This window comes from Rana temporaria, chromosome 10 (assembly GCF_905171775.1).
Source record: "Rana temporaria chromosome 10, aRanTem1.1, whole genome shotgun sequence".
Classification (NCBI taxonomy): Eukaryota; Metazoa; Chordata; class Amphibia; order Anura; family Ranidae; genus Rana; species Rana temporaria.
In genome coordinates this window covers 111,825,403-111,849,193 of record NC_053498.1, presented here as the reverse complement: position 1 = coordinate 111,849,193, position 23,791 = coordinate 111,825,403, and the positions used below count along the sequence as shown (strand labels likewise).

Sequence of the window (23,791 nt, the reverse complement as noted above, 5' to 3'; positions counted from 1 at the left end):
ATATTCTGAAGCTGCATTGTTAACCTTTTTCTTTTTAACCAATTCAATACTTATAGTATACAGTACGGTTTAAACAGTAACAATGTCTAAAATTGACATTAACACAATACCTTAAAATCTTCATCAATCAGGAAATCACAGCCGATGAGGTCAAAAAAGCCCCGTCGACACTCCAGCTTTGATTTTACGCTCAGGAAACAGTGTATCATTATCTGCTGCATCCTTTTCTGTCAAAGACAGGAAGACAATGACATAGCAGGCAAACATTTACAGGCATGCACACCAGACTGCTTTTAATTCATCTACTGTCAGATATGACTATGAGAGGTAATACAATAAACGCAAAAAAATAAAAATACAGTAAACCTGCTGACCCTGAAAAGTGTGGTTATCATATTTACCTCGGCCAAACATTATTAGGTCGATGTTCCGCTATGCCCCGTACACACGACCGATTTTCCAGTCAGAAAAAAAAAAGATGGTTTTCCCGATGGAATTCTTCTCAAGCCTGCCTTGCATACACACGGTCACACAAAAGTCCGGTGAACTTTTGACTGCCAAGAACACAGAGACGTAAAAGACTACGACGAGCTGATAAAATTAAGCTCTATGCTTCCGAGCATGTGTCAAATTGTTTCCGAGCATGCATGTTTTTTTTCCCGTCGGAAAAGCATCCAGACGAATGTTTTTTCCGCTAGGATTTTTTCCTGATGGAAAAAAAGAGATCCTGTCAGATGAAGCATACACACGGTCGGGATTCCCGATGAAAAACGGTTGTGTGTACGGGGCATTACACAACTAAAATAACATTATAAAAAACGCCAGTAGCTTTGCAGTGGGTCTTTCAATGTTTCTTAACGTTTTTGCAATAGCGTTGAACCTTTTTTTTTTTTTATGTATCAAAAACTTTTAAAAAACGCTGGTAAGCCACGTTTTTGAACGTTTATCAGCGTTTATGAGCGTTTGGCATTTTTTGTAGTCAGAAAAACGACTCCTGAACGCGATTTTAGGGCGTTCAGAAAACAGCCCATAAACTCCACTGCTGATAAACATCCAAAAACATCCAAGGACACATAGGATAACATAGAGGGGAGTTTATAGGCTGTTAAAAAAATCCCCAAACTCCCAAAAAGTTAGGGCTCCTTCACACGGGCGGCCCCGTTCAGGTCCGCCTGCCAGTTTTTTAGGTGGACCTGAACAGGCGCTTCATGCTCCTCTATGGAGCCGCGGATGTCAGCGGTGACATACCCGCTGACATCCGACCCGCTCCGATCCGCCCAAATGTGATGGAGGAAAAACCTACTTTTCCATCTGTCTGGCGGATCGGATCGGGTGAACACGGACAGACAGTCCGTGTTCATCCGATCCCCCCATAGGGGAGAGCGGAGAAAAGACAGGCGGTCCCTGTTCCTGCACACCCCTTCTTTTGCTGTTCCTAATCCATCTGATGATAGAAAAGAGCCTTGGGGGCACTCTGCACATGCTCAGTTTGGTATGTATTGCTAGAGAGTTTTTCTTTTTTCTTGGGAGGGTGTGATCAGCACAGGGCCAATCAACACTGTCCAGAGGGTCAGGAGTTATATGGCCTCATTGGACAGTCAGAGGAGAATGAAAAATCCTCCTACAAGCTTTAACCGGTACTCAGCTGGATACTTATAGATATACTTCTTTGTATTTAAAACCTTTGATAAAAAAATATTGAACCGTAAAAAAAAGAGGGATTCCATCCGGGGCCCTTGTGGACCAACGGGCCCGTTAGAGGTCAGGGGGGCTTTGGGTGCAGACGGAAAAAAAAACAAAAAGGGGGATGCCATTCGGGCCCCTTAAAGGTCTGGGGGCTTTGGGTGCTGACGAACAAAAAAAAAAAAAAAGGATTTTTGTACTCACCGTAAAATCCATTTCTCTGAGTTCATAGACGGACACAGCATCCTTTGACCTTAGGGTTATGTTCCTCCTACCAGGAGATTTTAGGCAGAATTCTTACAGCACCCAAGGTGTTAAAACTTTCCTTCATGCCGCTCCTCCCAGGGGGCGTGGCTCCCCCAGGCATAACCCACACCCTGCTTCAGCAGCTTCAGTTCGTAACAAGCAGTACAAACCAAGGAGGGGTGGGTGCTGTGTCCGTCTATGAACTCAGAGAAATGGATTTTACGGTGAGTACAAAAATCCTTTTTTCTCTTTCGTTCATAGACGGACACAGCATCCTTTGACCTTAGGGACGTCCCCAAGCAGTGTCAAAAAAAACGAGGGGTGGGAAAAATAACACAGCAAACAACAGGTTACACCCCAAACAAAACCGGAGTTACTCAACGGAGGAACTCCAACCTTAAACTGCCGCCTGTAACACCCTGCGGCCGAATGAGGCATCAGAAGATGCACTCACATCCACCTTATAAAACTTTGAAAAAGTGTGGACCGACGACCAGGTCGCAGCCTTACACACCTGTAACACAGAGGCTTGGTGTCGGAAAGCCCAGGAGGCTCCAATCGCCCTGGTCGAATGCGCCGTGACCCGAAAGGGAGGCGCCCGCCCCTTCAGGGCGTAGGCCTGAAGCACAACCTGTCGGATCCACCTGGAAATGGTGGCCGACGAGACTGCCAGGCCCTTACTGGGACCGGACACAGACACGAACAGCGAGTCCGACTTCCGGAACGGAGCTGTCGCCGACAAGTAAACTCGAAGGGCCCGAACCACATCCAGAGAATGTAAAACGGCTTCCTTCGGGTTCTTCGGCTGAGGACATAATGATGGAACAACAATGTCCTCGTTAATGTGAAAGGCCGAAACGACCTTCGGAAGAAAAGAAGGTCGCGGGCGCAGCACCGCCTTATCCTGATGGATGACCAAGTAGGGGGCCTTGCAAGACAAGGCCGCCAGTTCAGACACTCGTCTGATAGAGGTAATAGCTACCAGAAAGACCACCTTCTGCGACAAAGTCAGCAAGGGGATCTCCCGAATGTCCTCAAAGGGGGCACGCTGAAGCGCCGAGAGGACCAAGTTCAAGTCCCAAGAAGGTAGCGGAGGGCGCACCGGGGGGGCCACATGCCGGACCCCCTGCACAAACGTGTGAACCAAAGAGTGCGCTGCCACGGGACGCTGAAAATAAACAGCCAGAGCAGAAATCTGACTCTTGATCGTGCTCAAGGCAAGAGCCTGGTCCACTCCCCGCTGTAGGAACAGCAGGATCCGGGACACCACGTAAGTACGGGGGTGCCACTTCATCTCCTCACACATAGAGATGTATGCTTTCCATGTACGATGATAAATTTTTCGAGAAGTGGACTTCCGTGCACGTATCATGGTAGAGATTACCGGGCCCGACAGGCCCCGGTCCTTCAGTACCTGGTTCTCAACAGCCACGCCGTTAAAGCCAGTGACCGTAAAGCAGGATGGAAGATCGGGCCCTGAGACAGGAGATCTTCCCTCAGAGGCAGGCGCCAGGGGGCGTCTGCCACCAGACGTACCAGGTCCGCGTACCAAGAGCGACGCGGCCAATCTGGGGCGATCAGGATCGTTGGAATCCCTTCGGCTTCCACCCTGCGCAGCAGGCGGGGTAGGAGCCTTAGAGGAGGGAAGGCGTAAATCAGGTGATATTGACCCCAGGGAGCCACTAACGCGTCTGCCGCGTCTGCCCACGGGTCCCTTGACCTGGCCACAAACCGTGGTACCTTCCGATTGAGACGGGACGCCAGAAGGTCCACGTCTGGAGTGCCCCATTTTTGACACAGGATCTGAAAAACCTCCGGGTGGAGAGACCACTCCCCTTGATCCAGAGTCGTGCGACTTAGGAAGTCGGCTTGCCAATTCAGAACTCCCGGAATGTATACCGCTGACAGGGCCGGAACGGACCTTTCGGCCCACCGAAGTATGTGAGCGACCTCCGTCGCCGTGGCCGAGCTCCTTGTGCCGCCCTGATGATTGACGTACGCCATGGCCGTGGCGTTGTCGGACTGGATCCTGACAGGACGGCCCTGCAGCTCCAGGGACCACCTGACAAGGCACAGCTTGATCGCTCGGAGCTCCAGGATATTGATCGGCAGGCGGGACTCCTCCTGAGTCCAACGCCCCTGGGCTGACTGGGTGCCCCAGACGCCCCCCCAGCCGAAGAGGCTGGCATCCGTCGTGACCACTGTCCAGCGGCACGGAAGAAAAGACTTCCCGGACCGAAGAACCGGAGACGTCAGCCACCATGCCAGGGAAGACTTGGCCAGATGGCTCAACCGAATCTGGCGATCCAGAGAAGATGGGACCCTGTCCCATCGTGACAGAATCTCCTTCTGTAGTACCCTGGTGTGGAATTGGGCATACGGAACCGCCTCGAAGGAGGCCACCATCAGACCCAGAACCCGCATGCAGAAGCGAAGAGACGACCACTTCTGGGTCGACAACTGTCTCACTGCAGATTGCAGGGTCCGCAGTTTTTCCGATGGGAGGAACACTTTTGCCTCCCCCGAATCCAAAACCAGCCCCAGGTGTTCCAGCCTCTGGGACGGAACCAACACTGATTTTTTGAGATTCAGAAGCCAGCCGAACTCCTGCAGAGTCCGACACGTGATGGACACGTCCTCCTCTAACTCTGAGCTTGAAGAAGCTCTCAGGAGAAGGTCGTCCAGGTATCCCACGATAGCGATCCCTCGCTGCCTTAGCAAGGCCAGGATCGGGGCGAGCACCTTGGTGAACACCCGTGGTGCCGACGCCAGCCCGAACGGGAGGGCCACGAATTGATAGTGGTCCTCCCCGATCGCAAAACGCAGATACCTTTGGTGGCTTGTGCAAACGGGGACATGCAGGTATGCGTCCATGATGTCCAAGGACGCCATGAAGTCCCCCTGGTGGAGGGCCGCTATGATAGAACGGACCGACTCCATCCTGAATCGCTGCACCTTGACAAAGGAGTTGAGGGCCTTTAGGTCCAGGACAGGGCGAACCCCTCCCTTCTTGGGAACCACGAACAGATTGGAGTAGAACCCCCGAAACCGTTCCAGCGAGGGAACCGGCACAACCACCCCTCTGTCCAGAAGATCCTGGACAGCCCCGGACAGGGCTAGCCGACGATCCGGAGGAAGCTGGAGGTTGGATGGAAAAAATCTGTTTGGGGGACAAGAGAGGAACTCTATCTTGTACCCCGAGGCGACCACCTCGCAAACCCAACGGTCGGTCAGAAGAGAGTTCCACCGATCCGCGAAGTCGTGAAGCCGTCCCCCCACCCGAGACCCGGGCGGGGGCAGACCTTCATGCGGAAGCAGGCTTTTCCGCAGGCTTGTTTGGTTTGTTAAACCAGGGGCGCTTACGCCCGGCAGCAGGGGCTTTTGCCCCCTGCGGACCTTTTCCAGCCGCGCTGGGCGCACGAAAAAAACGCTTAGGGGTAGTAAAAGTAGGACCTTGCTTGCGGCGAGGTTCCTTACCCTTCCCCGACTGAGGGAGCAAGGTGCTCTTGCCTCCAGTGGCATCCTTAATGATGTCATCCAGGGATGCCCCAAAGAGCCGTCCGCCCTTAAAGGGCAAATCCACCAAGGCCTTTTTTGAGGACTGGTCAGCCGACCAGCACTTCAGCCATATAAGGCGGCGCAGAACCACTGCGTAGACAGAAGCCCTGGAAAGCAAAGGAATCGAATCCATAGCCGCCTCACAGAGAAACTTCTGACCCTGAATCAACTGCTCAGCCAGGTCCCTAGAGGACTCGGAAGCACCCTGGACCTCCAGATCCTGCAGCAGGAGCTTCGCCCTTTCAGTTAGCGTCTGAGCAACCAGGGCGCCGGCCAGAGCCGGCCTTACCGCCGAACCCACCACCGAGAACAGGGAGCGGGCCACGGCCTCCACTCTCCTATCAGCGGGGTCCTTGAAAGCAGGAGCCCCCTCCACAGGCAACGTAGTAGCCTTACTCAGTCTGGACACAGGAGGGTCCACCGACGGAGGAGTGACCCACTTTTTTAAAAAGTCCTCCTCCAGGGGGTAACGGGTAGCAAAGCTTTTAGGAACAGTAAAAGCCTTTTGCGGTGTATCCCATTCCTTATACAACAAATTGTCCAAATAAGGAACACAAGGGAATACCTTAGCGGTACGCGGTGGTTTGCGGAATCCAAAAGGGACTGACACCGCTGGTGTCTCCGCCACATCCTCTAAATGAAGAGTCTCACGTACCGCAGTAATAAGAGCTCCAACAAATTCCTTGTCAGCAGACTCCGCAGCAGAGTCATCCTCGCTGTCCATGTGGGTTAAGCCCGCATCCTCTGACATGACAGAACCAGAAGCAGCAACAGCGTTATCAGATTCTGCGTCAGAGATATCCCCAGAAACAGCCTCCGGGGGGGGGGGCGCTTTTTACCCCCCAACCGAGCACTGGCAGCTTCAAACCTGGTGAGAAAAGACTCCAGGACAGCCGACACCGATTCAACAGATGTGGCAGGGGGAGGGGCGCTAAGGGTTAATTCCGGCATTGTGAGGAATGAGGGGCCTGATTCAGGCTCCATATTGCAGCTGCCGTGTCACCCCCACTGCCAATGGCAGGAAAAAAGTCCCCCACAGGTCACCTCCCGGCCGCTAGAGCACAGTCTGGGGCCCCCTGAGACTCACCACCCCCCTGGTACAGCGCGGTCTGTGAAGGACAAGTGTGTGCTGAGGAGAAGCTGCAGCGCTGCGTCTGTCCCCTCAGATGATTCGCGGTCTTTTTTCCCCGCCGAAACGGCCACTAGAGGCCGAACTAGTGCTGAAAACGGCGCCGGCCACAAGAAAATGGCCGCCGAATAATACAAGCGCGGCTCCGGCAAAATGGCCGCCGTTGCGCAGTTTTAAAAAGACAGTGTACCCAAAAATGACAGTACACCAAAACAGCACACAGCACACACAAAAATGCCCAGAATGTCCACCACAGTCCCCTGCAGTGACACAGAACAGCCCCAGCCATACCCGAGTGAAAAAAATATGAGCCCCAGAGAAAAAAAAACCCCTGCACAGCCGTCACCCAAAGGGGGAAGGAGGGAGAGGAATAAGGGAGAGAGGAAAGCAGGGGAAAACCCTCAGTCGACCTCCCAAGGGAAAACATTCCAGCCAGACCACTTACCTGAGTAAGGGGCCACTACTTACCTGTCCTGCGACTACCCGGCTGGAGGTATCCCAGACAGAACCAACGTCCGCGAACGGCATGGCTGTCGGCCAGACACACTGTGACAAAGCCATAGAGACCGGTCATATGTGTGCCCTAGAACCGAAGTTCCCCGGCCGCCCCTGGAGCAACGGGGCCCGTCGTGGACGTCCCAAAGCGGAGCTGAGGGCCGGCACACGCTCGAAGGCCGAACCTGGGGGGACTACAAGGGTCGAGGACCCAGCCTGTCACCCAGTCGGCTGTTGATAGAAGAATCGCAGGATTCAAAATAAAAATAAAATAAAAAAGCGAGAAAAAACTCGCAAAATGCAAAAAAATTTGCAAGAAAAAACTCCAGAGTCCAGGACTCCAGAGAGAGCCTGACTCTCCTGACGGTTAGGCAGAAACAAACTGAAGCTGCTGAAGCAGGGTGTGGGTTATGCCTGGGGAGCCACGCCCCCTGGGAGGAGCGGCATGAAGGAAAGTTTTAACACCTTGGGTGCTGTAAGAATTCTGCCTAAAATCTCCTGGTAGGAGGAACATAACCCTAAGGTCAAAGGATGCTGTGTCCGTCTATGAACGAAAGAGAAAGGGGGGATGTCATCTGGGCCCCTGGGGACCACCGGGCCCCTTAGGCCCCGTACACACGGTCAGACAAAACCGATGAGAATGGTCCGACGGACCGTTTTCATCGGTTCACCGCTGAAGTGGCCTGATGTGTGTACACACCATCGTTCCAAAAACCGATCGGGTCAGAACGCGGTGACGTCAAACACACGACGTGCTGAATAAAACGAATTTCAATGCTTCCAAGCATGCGTCGACTTGATTCTGAGCATGCGCAGGTTTTGAACCGATGCTTTTCTGTACTAACCATCGGTTTGGACGGATCGGGCAGCGGGCCATCGGTTCGGTTTTGAAGCATGTTTTAAAATTTTGGACCGAAGGAAAACAGACCGATGGCCTATACACACGGTCGGTTTGGACCGATGAAACTGAACCTCGGTCCATTCTCATCGGTTTTGTCCGACCGTGTGTACGCGGCCTGACAGGTGTACTGCCTGTACCCCCCTGATGGCGGCCCTGCTCCCAGCATTTAGAACGCATGAAGGGCCGGGAGATGGGAAGGGGTTAATGAATAAATAATTATATAAATCATTGATTACTTCACCAATTTATCAAATGTGTTGGCAAATAAAAAACATTAGGCACATGACTACCACGAGGATTACTCACTGTAAAAACATTGAGAACCCAATCTTGAGGCAAAGACTTAGCTGTAGCAAAATTCTCATTGATATAGTTGTTGAATCTTTCCATTCCCCACACTGTCTCCTCCTTCATCTCACTGTAAAGTGGGTTCTTCTTCTGCATGTACTAGGTAAAAAAAAAAATTATATATATATTTTAATAACTAACACATTATAAAGTTTAATAATTATATTCTGTTCATGGATTAACAGAACAACTAAACTCTCATAAACTAGTTTTAAATCTTATGCTGATAGTATTAGTGAATAGATAGGAAAGTAGATCAGATTTAAATTATTTTAAAAAAATCATTTGTTTCCTGGTTTCTAGCCTAGGCTAACATGATGCCATACATGCCAGGAGGGAATACAGATTCCAGGAAGCAAATGCTTCATAAATCATTTGCCCTTACTCAAGATGGCTGCAACTAGAAATGCTAGGGGGTGTTTTTCAAAGTGATTTCTCAGCAAAATAAAGCACAGAGACATGGAGGGATAAATGAATTTGCTATGAAAATAAAAATAAATGAAATAGTGTTTTCAGTTTGTGGTGCTCAAATCCAGTACTTTAACCACTTCAGCTCCGGAAGGTTTTACCCCCTTCCTGACTAGGCCACTTTTTGCGACTATTCACTGAGCAAGTTTAACTGACAATTGCATGGTTGTGCGATACTGCACCCCCAAAAAATGTGTGTCCTTTATTCCCCACAAATAGAGCTTTCTTTTGGTGGTATTTGATCACTCCTGCGTGTTTATTTTTTGCGGCCCACACACGATCGGCATGTACATTTACGTTGGTAAATTCCGATGGAATTACTGCGATGGGGCATACACACGGTCAGAATTTCCGATCCATCAGACTTTTTCCATTGGAAATTCCAATCGTGTGTACGCGGCATTACACTACCCTCTATCCAGAATGAAAATGCCGCTGTCCAAAGGAGTCCACTGTTGCTCTTCCATCGAGAGTAAAGACACCCTAAGATAGGAAGTGTGTTACTGGATGGATCACCAAGTGAAAAATAAAGAAAGAAATAAAAATAATGCAGCCACCACATTTAGGAATCGGTAAGCTGCACTACATTGCATTTTTGTTTTTGTGTTTACTACCTCTTTAACCTTTCTACTGTAAAGCACCGTGGATTCCTCTGAACATATAAAACATGCAAAACAGGATCTGCATGATTGTGGTTTCTTGGCAAAGGATGATGTGTTTCCTCTGTGTTCTGCTACATTGTCTTTATCCTTATCAGAAAGGTTGATGAAGGGCAATGACATTTGAAGCTGCTCCTCATTGTACAAACATCTGCACCTTATATTGATAATCAAAGGCAGACTAGCTTCATTCAGGGCCGGCGCTACCACTAGGCAAACTAGGCAGGCGCCTAGGGTGCACTGCTGGCTAGGGTGCCCGGTTACTGGTGTTCCTACTGTCTTCTCTCTGCAGCAAGCAACTAAGTCTCAGCATCAGCAGGCAGCCACCGCTCCATTCGCACATAGTGTCAGAGGTGCAGCGGCGGCGGAGGACTGTGTCTGTGTCCTGACTCACGAATGAATGGAAGCAAGCAAACATTCATTGATGGGCGCTGGTGAGGCTGCATTGATGGGCGCTGGTGAGGCTGCATTGATGGTGGCTGGTGAGTCTTCATTGATAGGTGCAGGTGAGGCTGCGTTGATGGGCACTGGTGAGGCTGCATTGATGGGTGCTGGTGAGGCTGCATTTAATGGGTGCTTCATTAATGTACATGGGCAAGGCAAAGGGGATGGAGTCAGGGGTGGAGCCAGGGGGGTGGCAAAATGAAGTTTCGCCTAAGGTGTCAAAAATCCGTGCACCAGCCCTAACTGCATTATCTATATTTGTATGCAATTAGGAAGGCCCTAGTACTACATAGTTTACGGTAAATCTAAAGGAAAATTGAGCATGTATGGACAGCCTAAATCTAAAGGAAATGTAATAAGAAAAATGTATTATGTATGACCAGCTTAAAACAAAATGAAACCAAATAAAATTGTATATAATGTGTAAAATAAATTGACAATAGACAGAAAGATAGCAGTACAGTATGTATAATTTTTCACTCCTTACGTCATCACGCTCACGTCTGCGCGAGGCTCTGCTTCTCTATTCTACTGGCCTGGCGGCGGGGGAAAGAGGAGGTGGGAGCTGAGCTGCTGGCGTAGTTCGCTGCGGTGCGGACTTCTGGAAATAGGGACAGGATACCTGTCTAAGGATACCGCTCCCCCCCCTCCCCCCCGAAAGGTGCCAAACATGGCACCGGAGGGGGGACAAATGAGCGGAAGTTCCACTTTTGGGTGGAACCTCGCTTTAACAAGTAATTTAATTGTAACTATATTACTTTAAATTTGTTGTTGAATTATAACTGTGCTGTAATAAAATGTGTAATGTCATATCAGTTCAATAGAAACTCGGACTGATTGCTGTAAGCTTCGTTATCATTGCTCTTTGCCCTATGAAATAAGGGCATATCTAGAGTTGATCTAGAAAATGATCAAATATATACAATGTCATTTATAAAGTATGGAACAAAGGAGCATTACATGGTTTCGGGTGGGTGTATGCCAGTAACAAACCTGGTTGGTCAGGTGACCTGTGAGATCATCAGACTTTAGATCATATGGGTTGCAGGTCAGGCGTACATAGCCATGAGAGAAGAATACATAATAAGGCACAGCAGAGGCTATGAGCAGGTAGGAACGAATATCAAACTTCTTTCCTTCCAACAGCAAAGGCTTTGGAATGTACCTGTAATAGAGGAAAACAATGGTAACTCTATAGAAATTACAGTTAGTATGCAGAACATCTGACTTCCTTGAAAAGGGTGTAACCAGGGCCGGGACAAGGGGTGGGCAGGAGAGGAAGCTGCCCTGCGAGGTAAGGAGGGGGGGGGATGCGGCAAGATGATTGGGGGAGGGGTTTTTGTTGAGAGGGGAAATTTAGGGGGGCAGCAGGGAGTAAGAATTGCTAGGAGTGGTGATTAAGGGGGATTTGTGTTAGGAGGAGGGATTGAGTGAAAGGGGGAGGAGAATTGTGCTAGGAGGGGACATTTTTTGTTTGGGATGGGGGGGTTTTAACTAGGAGGGGGAATTTAGGGGTGGATTTGTGCTAGGAGGAGAAATGTAGGGGTGGATTTGTGCTAGAAGGGGAAATTTAGGGGTGGATTTGTGCTAGAAGGGAAAATTTAGGGGTGGATTTGTGCTAGGAGGGGAAATTTAGGGGTGGATTTGTGCTAGGAGGGGAAATTTAGGGGTGGATTTGTGCTAGGAGGGGAAATTTAGGGGTGGATTTGTGCTAGGAGGGGAAATTTAGGGGTGGATTTGTGCTAGGAGGGGAAATTTTGGGGTGGATTTGTGGTAGGAGGGGAAATTTAGGGGTGGATTTGTGCTAGGAGGGGAAATTTAGGGATGGATTTGTGCTAGGAGGGGAAATTTAGGGGTGGATTTGTGCTAGGAGGGGAAATTTAGGGATGGATTTGTGCTAGAAGGGGAAATTTAGGGGTGGATTTGTGCTAGGAGGGGAAATTTAGGGGTGGATTTGTACTAGGATGGGAAATTTAGGGGTGGATTTGTGCTAGGAGGGGAAATTTAGGGGTGGATTTGTGCTAGGAGGGGAAATTTAGCTTTGGATTTGTGCTAGAAGGGGAAATTTAGGGGTGGATTTGTGCTAGGAGGGGAAATTTAGGGGTGGATTTGTGCTAGAAGGGGAAATTTAGGGGTGGATTTGTGCTAGAAGGGGAAATTTAGGGGTGGATTTGTGCTAGAAGGGGAAATTTAGGGGTGGATTTGTGCTAGAAGGTGGAAATTTAGGGGTGGATTTGTGCTAGAAGGGGAGGATTTTGTTTGGGATGGGGGGAATTGTGCTAGGAGAGGACATTTTTGTTTGGGATGGGGGGGGGGGGGGTTTTTGCTAGGAGAGGACATTTTTGTTTGGGATGGGGGGGGGATTTGTGCTAGGAGAGGAAATTTTTGTTTCGGATGGGGGGATTTGTGCTAGGAGGGGAAATTTAGGGGGTGGATTTGTGCTGGGTGGACGTCATATGACGTCCTTGACTTTGTGAGGGGATATCTGAATGATGCCTGCAGCTAGGAGGCATCATTCAGATATCATTCTTTCATGCTGGCGATTCTGTGCACGATAAGAATGATCATAGTGGCAGTTCCACCGCTTGATCGTTCTAATAGGCGATGGGAGGGGGCACCCCCCCTTCCGCCGCCATCCGGTGCTCCTCCTGTGCCATCGGGGGCCCGGAGAAAGAATTGTCTGGCGCTGCATGACGAGCATAGAGGTTTCTGGTCATCTCTATTTCTAGCACTAGACCTCCTCTGTAACTCCAAACTGGTAACCTGTAAAAAAAAATCAAAGCGTCGCCTATGGGGATTTTTAAGTACCAAAGTTTGTTATCTATTTACTCTGCGTAACATCATCTTTCATATTTTATAAAAAATTGGGCTAACTTTACTGTTTTATTATTTTTTAATTCATGAAACCCTTTTTTTTTTCTTTATTGCGCAAAATACCGTGCAAGATAATATAACCATCATTTTATTCCCTAGGGTGCCTTCCTGACAATGAAGGAGCATCACCACATTGTTGTGATCACCTCTCTGCCCTTTGTTCATGTAAATAAGCCCCCAGGGCCTGAAAGCATGTTGGACTGGCAGCATTGTGCTAAGAAATACAGAAACGCTCCCTCTTTCAGAGCTGTGGAGTGCTTTTGTGGTGTACTTTTACAAGCAGTATTTAAAGAGGAACTGTAATCCCTACACATGTGCACTGCCGAAAAGTTCATTCGTTTTCGTTTCATTCGTTTTTTTTTTGTTTTTTTTTCGGAAATCCGAAAATTTTGAAATGAGAAAATTCGGAAATTTGAAAGAACGAACATCCAAAAATTTGAAATAGTAACTAACTAACTAATAATAACTAACTATTCAATTATAGGCATTAAAATCTCCTTTCAAAATTGGCTGTTAGTGAGCGTAACGAATACAAATTTATTTAAAGTTATGAATTACCGTATTTATCGGCGTATACCGCGCACTATTTTGCCCTGAAAATCAGGGCAAAATCGTGGGTGCGCGATATACGCCGATACCCGCTTTCCCGCCACGAGTTTTGAATACTGCGTCGGCATATATCGAGCGCACTACACTCGTGAATCTTCGGGCAGTCTCGGCGCCTCTCGCACTGACGTCCTGTACGTACAGGACGTCAGCGCGACAGTTGCCGAGCCTGCCCGAAGATTCACGAGTGTACTGCGCTCGGTATATGCCGGCGCAGTATTCAAAACTCGTGGCGGGAAACGAGCAGGGAGGACGCGAGGACGCCAGACCCGCCAAAGAGGACGCCGGACCCGCCGAAGAGGACGCCGGACCCGCCGAAGAGGACGCCGGACCCGCCGAAGAGGACACCCGACCCGCCGAAGAGGACACCCGACCCGCCGAAGACGGACGCCCGAAGCCGCAGACGAACGCCGGACCCGATGAGGCCGCCGATGAACGCCGCGCAAGACACCAAAACTGTAAGTACAAAAAAACAAAAAAACTTTTTTTCCACAGGAATTCGGGCCACTTTGGGGGTGCGCGGTATACGCGGGAGCGCGTTATACCGCGAAAAAATACGGTATATGTGCTTTCATATCTGTCTTATATCTATATATAATACACTGTTCAAATGTGCTTTAAAAAAAGGATTTTTGTACTCACCGTAAAATCCATTTCTCTGAGTTCATAGACGGACACAGCCTTCATTGACCTTAGGGTTATGCTTCTTCCTACCAGGAGATTTAGGCAGAATTCTACAGCACTTAAGGTGTTAAAAACTTTCCTTCATGCCGCTCCTCCCAGGGGGCGTGGCTCCCCCAGGCATAACCCCCACTCTGCTCTAGCAGCTTCAGTTCGTAACAAGCAGTACAAACCAAGGAGGGGTGGGTGCTGTGTCCGTCTATGAACTCAGAGAAATGGATTTTACGGTGAGTACAAAAATCCTTTTTTCTCTTTCGTTCATAGACGGACACAGCCTTCATTGACCTTAGGGACGTCCCCAAGCAGTGTCAAAAAAAATTCGAGGGGTGGGAAAATAACACAGCAAAAACAGGTTACACCCCAAACAAAACCGGAGTTACTCAACGGAGGACCTCCAACCGTAAACTGTAACACCCTGCGGCCGAAGGAGGCATCAGAAGATGCACTCACATGCACTTTTAAGACTTAGAAAAAGTGTGGAACGACGACCAGGTCGCTGCCATACACCCCTGTAACACAGAGGCATGATGTCAGAAAGCCCAAGAGGCCCCGATCGCCCTGGTCGAATGCGCCGTAACCCAAAAGGGAGGCGCCTGCCCCTTCAGGGCATAGGCCTGAAGCACAATCCGTCGGATCCACCCCGGAAAAAGGTGGCCGACGAGACTACCAGGCCCCCTGGTAGAACCAGCCAGCGACACGAACAGTGAGACCGACTTCCGGAACGGAATTGTAGCAGACAAGTACATACGTAGGGCCCGAATCACATCCAGAGGATGTAAAAGTGGCCACCTCCCTCCATTTCGGCCAAGGACATAAGGATGGAAGAACAATGTCCACACCAACGTGAAAAGCCGAAACCACCTTGGGGAGAAAAGACGGCTGCGCCGCAGCACCACCTCATCCTTATGGATGACCAAGCAGGGAACCATGCAAGACAAGGCCTCCAGTTCAGACAAACACTAGTCTGATCGAGGTAATTGCTACCAGAAAAAATCACAGTGGAAATGCCCACGACGAGCCACAGCCACGTGACAACGCAGACCTTCCTGGGCTAGAACCCAGAGTCAAATGCCTGAAGGGCAGGTACTCTAGCACTTGAGCTAAACCTGCTCCCGTCTCGTGACAGTCAACAAAAAACCTCCCGAATGTCCACAAAGGGAGCATCCAGAAGAACCAAAAGGACTAAATACAAGTCCCATGGGGGTAGTGGAGGGGCCATATGCCAGACCCCCAGAACAGACGTACGCACCAAGGAGCGAGACGCCAAGGCTCATTGAAAGTAACAGCCAGAGCAGAAAACTGATTCCCAACTGTACGTAAGGCGAGAGCCTGATCCACTCCCTGCTGTAAAAAACAGCAGAATCCTGGATACCACGTACGTACATACGTACGTACGTACGTACGTACGTACGTACGTATTAGGGTGCCATTTCATCTCCTCACCAGAGATGCAGGCCCTCCACGTATGATGTAAATCCTACGTGAGGTAGACTACCGTGCCGGCAGCACGGTCGAGACCACCGAGCCCAATAGGCCTCGGGCCTTCAGCCCCAGGCTCTCAACAGCCACGTCGCTAAGCCAGTGGCTGTAAAAACAGGGTGGAAGATCGGACCCTGTAACAGAAGATCAACCCCCAGGGGAAAATGCTAGGGGGCGTCAGCCACCAGACGCACCAGGTCCGCGTACCAGGAGCGACGCGGCCAATCTGGGGCAATCCGAATTGATAAATACCCTCGGCTTCCACTCTGCGCAGCAGGCGAGGAAGAAGCTACCGAGGAGGGAAGGTGTAAAGCAGGCGATAGCGACCCCAAGGAGCCACCAACGCGCCTGAGGCGTCAGCCCACGGGTCCCGTGACCTGGCCAAAAACATGGCACCTTCCGGTTGAGGCGGGACACTAGAAGGACCACGCCTGGAGTGCCCCACTTTCGGCACATATACTGAAAAACCCCTACGGGTGGAGAGACCACTCTCCGTGGTCAAGCACAATCCGACTTAGGAGTCGGCTTGCCAATTCCGTACTCCCGGAATGTACGCGGCCAATAGAGCCGGAACGGACCCTTCGGCCCACCAAAGTATGTGCGCGACCCTCGTCGCTGCAACAGAGCTCTGTGTGCCTCCCTGAAGGTCAACGTACGCCACAGCGTTGACGGACAGGGTCCCGAATGGTCGGCCCTGTAGATCCAGGGACCCCCAGGCAAGGCAAAGCTCGATTCAGAACAATGATTGGTAGGTGGGTCGCCACCTGAGTCCAGCACCCCAGGGCTGACTGGGTGCCCCAAAAACCCCTCCCACAACCGGAGAGGCTGGCATCCGTCGCGACCACTGTCCAGTGGCTTGGCCGAAACGACTTCCCGGCCCGAAGCACCGGAAAACATCAGCCACCACACCAGGGACTAGATGACTCATCCGAACCTGGTAATCCAGAGATGACGGAAGCTAGTCCCCACGTGTCACTAGGTCGACAACTGCTGCCCAGCAGATTGCAGAGTCTTAAATTTTTCCGTTAGGAGAACAAAACTCCCGCCCCGGCGGAATCCAGGACTAGTCCCAGGAATTCCAGTCCCAGACGGGACCAACACTGACTTCTGGACAAAAACAGAAGCCAGCCAAACTTCCTGGAGAGTCTGACACTTGATAGACACGGCTCCACAAATGCAGAGTTCTCAGAAGCTCGTAGGAGAATGTCGCCCAGACACCCCACGATAAACCCCCGCTGACACAGCTGGGCCAGTATCGGGACGAGCACCCCGGTAAAAACCTGTGGTGTCGACACCAAGTCGAGCGGGAGGGCCACAAAAAGAAAAAGTCCTCCCTGACCGCAAAGCCCAGAATCTCTGGTGCTTAGAGCATATGGGAACATGCAGGTATGCGTTCATGACATCCAAGGACGCCAGAAAAAAATTCCCATCCTGAAATTTTGTACTTCACAAAAAAACAAACGAGGGCCCTGAGGCCCAGGATTGGACGGACCCCGTCCACCATGGGGATTACCAACAGATTGGAGTATTACCCCTGAGACCGTTCCATTGAGGGAACTGGCACCATCACTCCCCCGATCAGAAGATCCTGGACAGAACCAACCAGCGAACCGGAGGAAGCCAGAGGACGGAGGAAAAAATCTGTTAGGCAGCCAAGAGAGAAAATCTATCTTGCACCGCGAGAAAACCTCGCAAAGCCAACGGTCGGAAAGAAGAGGCCTCAACCGAGCCGCAAAATCACAAAGCCAGCCCACCACCCGACACGGGCGGGGGCAGACCTACATGCGGAAGCAATACCGTCCGCAGGCCCATAAGGCACGTGGTGCCAGTCGCGTCACAGCCCCGCAGCGGGGGCCTTAGCACCCTGCAGAATACCCCCCGTGCTGGGCGCACGAACTGCTCGGGAGAGGAGGGCCCTCGCCGACGGCGAGGCTCCTTGCCCTTCCTAGCAGAGGAAGCAGCGTACTCTTACCACCCGTGGCATCCCTAGGGGTGCCAACCCGGGAGGCCCAAAAAGCCGCCCACCCCTAAAGGGGTGAGTCCACCAAGGACCCTTTGAGGATCGGTCCGAAGACCAGCATGTAAGCCACACGAGGCGGCGCAAACACCCCCACACAGGCGGAGGCCCTGGAAAGCAAGGGAAGCGCATCCAGGACCGACTCACAGACGAACTACAGACCCCGAACCAAACGTTCAGCTAGGTCCTTACAGGGCTCAGCAGCATCTTGTGCCCCCAGCTCCTGCAGCAGGAGCTACAGCCCTCTAGTCAGAGTCTGTGACACCAGAGACCGCGTCAAGACCGGTCTCAGCGGGGTACCCACAGGCAGGAGCCCCTTCCACGGGCAACGTGGCGGCTTTGCTCCATCCGGACACTGGAGGGTCCACAGGAGGAGAGACCCACCTACTTACAAAGGGGTCGCAAAGCATTCAGGGACTGCAAAAAATAAATATATATATATATATATATATATACACTGCGGTGTAACATAAAAAGTCCAAATAAGGAACACAGTTGCAGTGCGCTGCGTTTTTGCGGAACCCAAAAGGGACCGGTACAACTGGTACCTCCGCCAAAACCACAAACCGTCTAGTTACTGAGCTATAAGCTCTAACCGCAGAAAATAAGAGCTCCAACAAATTCCTTGGTCGCGTGGGTTTTTATAGCCCGCATCCACTGACACCACAGAACCAGACGCAATAGCCGGGCATAGTATAATGTCAGCGGCATCCCCCGAAGCAGGCTCAGGGAGGGGGCGCTTTTTTACCCCCCAACCAGGCACTAGCTGCTTCAGAAATAACACTCCCTCAACAGAAGTGGCAGGGGGAGGGGCATCAAGGGTTAACTCAGGCCTTAGTGGGGAGGATAGTACCTAGTACAGGCTCCAGGGCATCCCACCACCGAGTTACCCAAACTGCTAAGCAGAGAACCACCCACGGTCACCTCCCGGCTGTTCCAGCTCTATTCTGAGCATGAGGGCCCCCAGGGAACTCACCACCCCGCCTGGTGCATCGCGCTGAGAGGAGCCTGATGATGTGCTGAGAAGCCGGCTGCGCTGCTGACAGTCCCCACGGAGAGATTCGCGGTCTCTCCGAGCGCTAAAACGGCCACACGAGGACAAACGAAAATTAAAGATGGCCGCCGTAATGCAAAAAAACTGCCAAGGACCACAAGAAAATGGCCGCCGAGATATACAAGGCGCGACTACGGCAAAATGGCGGCCGTGGCGCACTTTTCAAAAAATTTTTTTTTTTTTTTTTTTTTTTTTAAACAGACAGCCAGCAGCCACAGCAGCATAGTAAAACAGCACACAAGTCCCGCAGAGAACACTACAGCCCCCTGCAGTGAACACACACAGCCCCCGCTACGCACACAGGCCCCGGTGATAATAAAGAGACCCCAGAAAAAAAACCCCCTCACAGCCGCTACCCAAAAGGGAAGGAAGGAGAGGAATAAGGGAGAGAGGAAAGCAGGGCGAACCCTCAGTCGACCTCCCCAGGGAAAATTCCAGCCAGACCACTTACCTGAGCAAGGGTCACTACTTACCTGTCCTGCGACTACCGGCTGGAGGTATCCCGGACAGAACCAACGTCCGCTAAACGGCATGGCTGTCGGCCAGACACACTGTGACAAGGCCATAAAGACCGGTCATATGTGTGCCCTAGAACCGAAGTTCCCCGGCCGCCCCTGGAGCAAAGGGGCCTGTCGTGGACGTCCCAAAGCTGAGCTGAGGGCCGGCACACGCTCGAAGGCCGAACCTGGGGGGACTACAAGGGTCGAGGACCCAGCCTGTCACCCAGTCGGCTGTTGATAGAAGAATCGCAGGATTCAAAAATGCAGGAACAAAATAATAAAAAGCGAGAAAAATCGCAAGAAAAATCGCAAGAAAATTGCAAGAAAAACTCCAGAGTCCAGGACTCCAGAGAGAGCCTGACTCTCCTGACGGTTAGGCAGAAACAAACTGAAGCTGCTAGAGCAGAGTGGGGGTTATGCCTGGGGGAGCCACGCCCCCTGGGAGGAGCGGCATGAAGGAAAGTTTTTAACACCTTAAGTGCTGTAGAATTCTGCCTAAATCTCCTGGTAGGAAGAAGCATAACCCTAAGGTCAATGAAGGCTGTGTCCGTCTATGAACGAAAGAGAAATGTATGGTTTTCCCTTTCATGAACAAGAAAATAATGACGCTATGCTGTTACGCTGGTATAATAATGCTGTGGGGCTGGTATTACATTTTTTCCAGGGCTGGTTTTTATTCCCAGTCCGGCCCTGGCTGGAACAGAGGCTAAATTTGCCATCAATCATATTAGTCTGAGCCAAATAGCAGCCCAGACCCCCACTAAATTTAAAGCAGCGCCTGTTCAACATGAGCAAGCTGCTAGACCTATAATTTATTAGTTAGTGATAGTAAAGTTATTACTAGTTAGTTATTATTACAGATTTTCAAATTTTTGGCCAAAATTAGCTTAGCCTAGGTTTCTACTATTGTGACCTGAAAGTCACGCGATTTTGCCACAATTTTTTTGCCGTGATTTTGATGCGACTTGAAGCAATGCCTGTGTATTCTTGAGGTCTATGGACATCAAGTCGCATCAAAAGTGGGACCATAGAAGTGCAGGGACTACTTTGAAGTCGCTGCGACTTGAAGTCGCACAGATATGAATTATACTCATTGGAAATCATAGGGTATGCCTTGTCATGTGACTTTGCAGTCCCAAGTAAGACAAGTGGAAACCAAGCCCAAAGGTAAAGGTCTGCTTTAAGGAAACATTTAAAGAATTTGAACAAATATATTTTTATTGCATAAAGATTGGATTTAACAATGTGGATGTAAGAAGTAAAAAAAAAAAGGTCACCTGCAGAACACAAAGGCTCAGATTCACAAAGAGTTACGCCGGCGTATCAGTAGATACGCCGACGTAACTCCGAATCTAAGCCCGTCGTATGTCTAAATGTATTCTCAAACTGAGATACACTTAAACATGCCTAAGATACGACGGCCTGCGCCGTCATATCTTAGGGTGCAATATTTACGCTGGCCGCTAGGTGGCGCTTCCATTGCGGTCGGCGTAGAATAGGCAAATGAGTTGTTACGCCGATTCACGAACGTACGCAGTAAATTTACGCAGTTTCCGTAAGAGATACGCGGCGTAAAGATAAACATGCCCCCTAGGTGGCGTATCCAATGTTAAGTATGGCCGTCGTTCCCGCGTCGCAATTTGAAAATTTTACGTCGTTTGCGTAAGTCGTCCGTGAATGGGGCTGGACGCCATTTACGTTCACGTCGAAACCAATGACGTCCTTGCGACGTCATTTAGCGCAATGCACGTCGGGAAATTTTAGGGACGGCGCATGCGCAGTACGTTCGGCGCGGGAATGTGCCTAATTTAAATGATCCACGCCCCCTACCCGGATCATTTGAATTAGGCGGGCTTGCGCCGGGGGATTTACGCTACGCCGCCGCAACTTTACAGGCAAGTGCTTTGTGAATCAAGCACTTGCCCGTAAAACTTGCGGCGGCGTAACGTAAATGTCATACGTTACGCCGCCGCAGTTTTGCGCGAGTCTACGTGAATCTGGTCCAAAGTATTTAAATCCACCATTAATGTAGCACTGCACATTTTGAAAGTCTGTAGACGCTGGCAATTCCTTTTTACAAATGCTTCAAACTGAAGCTTGAATTAACAAAAGAATTTGGTGCTTCCCTGATTCTCCCAACACAATAATTCACCCTTAATTACGAGGATAAACCTGGTATTCAGTGCTGTGCCACCTTTATCTGTTCACTTGTGGCCTTTGTAACATCTGGGGCCTGGGAACAGCTTGCACTCTCATTGTGTTGTGCTTCAATGCTATGTAGTTGCTATTATTTTCACCTCTTTTCAGCAACATTTACTTGCAATAGGTCACTGTGCAATAAGTTATATTGTTCCCAAGTCTAGGACAATTTAAACTATTATTGTTTGTTGTGACCTCTGAAGGTTACCTTTAAAATGTAATCTTTTGCCTACTATTACTACTAGAGTCAAAGGAGTCAGACATGTGCATTGTAGGAGCGAATAGCAGAATTTCATGTCATTTTTGCAGTTTTAAAGTGGATGTAAAAAAAAAAAATGTTTTATGTCACAATGTACAGTATAAGATTTCCTATCATCTGTGTCCAGTCTTGCCACACAGAGTTAATCCAGCTCTGAGCAATCCTCTTTTATTGTTTGGTGAAATAAAACGAACTTACAGTGAAAAACCTTAGTTCGTTCCGCCCCCTTGCTGTAAGTGACAGGTTATTTACATATCTCATGCAGTAGCCTGAAGACAGGCATTATATTTTAATTCCCACTCCCACTCCTTTTCTGAAGTCATGTGGTTACTTTTCTGGATTTTGACTGGATGTTAGTGATCATAGCAGAATTCAGTGTAAGAAATACATAGGAAAAAATGCATGTTGACAAGGGGAGTGTAGAGGAGGGCAGGGAGTCTACTGACATCACAAATCCACCCACAGAGCTCCAGACAACAGATCCACCCACAGAATCTGCAGTTTTTCAGTTCTTATAACAGACAGAGGGGAAACATTTGACAGGTAAGGATACATGCAGGAGGCATGTATATCCTTATAGATCAGCACTATGGCAGTCGTTTAGAAAGGATGAGAGTGGGTTTACATCCACTTTAATGTATCTTATTGAATATAAACATATATAAATAAGTATTTTCCCCTTGCAGTGGGTTGTTTAGCTCGTTCCTGTGCCATGGCCTACAATAGAATTTGCACCAAGGAATGTTAGAAACCTTTCCTGTTGATCTGGGTTCTCTCCAAGGCCCCGGATTCTGCGGTTACAGGCCAGGTCCATGGGGGTCCGGGGGAGGGGGGGCTCAGTCAAACACCCAGCCCAAACAACACAGGGGTCAAGCCGTACAAGACATGCGGGCCAGATGAGAAACCCGTCACCACCACCAGGCTGACTGACCCTCCTTGTCTTGACCAATTCCAGTTTCCCAACTGAGTGAGTCTGTATATTTGCTCCCCAGATATTGTCTTACCCTCTGTCACTCAGAAATAAAAAGACCCTTTTAATACCTCTTTACTGTGCAGTAACTTGGTAAATAACAGCTTTATTAACCACTTCAGTCCAGGACCATTTGGCTGGCCAAAGACCAGAGCACTTTTTGTGATTCGGCACTGCGTCGCTTTAACTAACCATTGCGACGTGGCTCCCAAACAAAATTTACGTCCTTTTTTTCCCCCACAAATAAAGCTTTCTTTTGGTGGTATTTGATCATCTCTGCGTTTTTGGGACCACTGACATCTACAGAGTGATCAGTACTATAAATATGCACTGATTACTATGTAAATGTCAGGCAGGGAAGGGGTTAACACTAGTGGGGCGATCAAGGGGTTAACTGTGTTCCCTATTGTGTGTTCTAACTGTGGGGGAAAGGGGACTGACTTGGAGAGATGACAGATTGTGGTTTCTACATTGTAGAAACACACAATCTGTCTTCTCACCTCTGATAGCACAGGGATTTGTGTGCTTACACACATAAAACCCACGTGTTGCCACTCGTGCACGCAATCGCACCCGCCGGCCACGCGCATCGGGTTCCCCGATGTGCAGCAAACGCGCGCCCTCTGGTGGCCGTGGCTCTCCTGGGCGAAGCCGTATATGTATGGGATTTCGCCCAGGAGAGCCATTCTGCCGCAGTATATCTGCGTGAGCCAGTCGAGAACCAGTTAACAACATTATGCTTTTTAGTAGGGATGCACCGATATATATCGGTGGCCGATACATATCGGCCAAAAACAACTGTTTTGGGGACATGCCGAAACAGCTTAAAAATTGCCGATAATGACTGCTCGCACGATCACCGCTGACTGTCCCGTGTCCTCCTCCAGCCCACCTCTGTTTTGCTGCAGTCTCTCTCCCTCCATGTCTCCCTCAGTGTTTCCTTCTCCTCATTGTCCCCCTCCGTGTTTCCTTCTCCTCCGTGTCCCCTTTGGTTTTTCCTTCTCCCCCGTGTCCCCTGCCGTGTTTCTCTCTCCCTCCGTGTATCCCGCCGTGTATCCCTTCGTGTATCCCGCCGTGTTTCTCTCCCCTTCCGTGCTCCTTCTCCACCCCCTGGAACTGTCAGGATGGAGAGCGGGGTAGGATCCAGTAAATCCGGCTCCTTACTGCTACGAATGGACAGAGTTAGTGATGATGACTGACTGTCCATTCACATAACTGAAA

At 50.0% G+C, this 23,791-nt stretch overlaps 1 protein-coding gene across 1 annotated transcript in view; it reads right to left on the bottom strand.

Annotated features, from left to right (window-relative positions):
• TTLL10 (tubulin tyrosine ligase like 10) overlaps positions 1-23,791 on the bottom strand; it is a 114,661-nt gene that overhangs the window by 11,957 nt on the left and 78,913 nt on the right. Inside the window, exons 8-10 of the mRNA XM_040325993.1 lie at positions 10,925-11,096; positions 8,319-8,459; positions 111-227 (exon numbers count right to left, since the gene is read on the bottom strand). Of these exons, the coding sequence (XP_040181927.1) occupies positions 111-227; positions 8,319-8,459; positions 10,925-11,096 (430 nt within the window). The remainder of the gene's footprint in view (positions 1-110; positions 228-8,318; positions 8,460-10,924; positions 11,097-23,791) is intronic.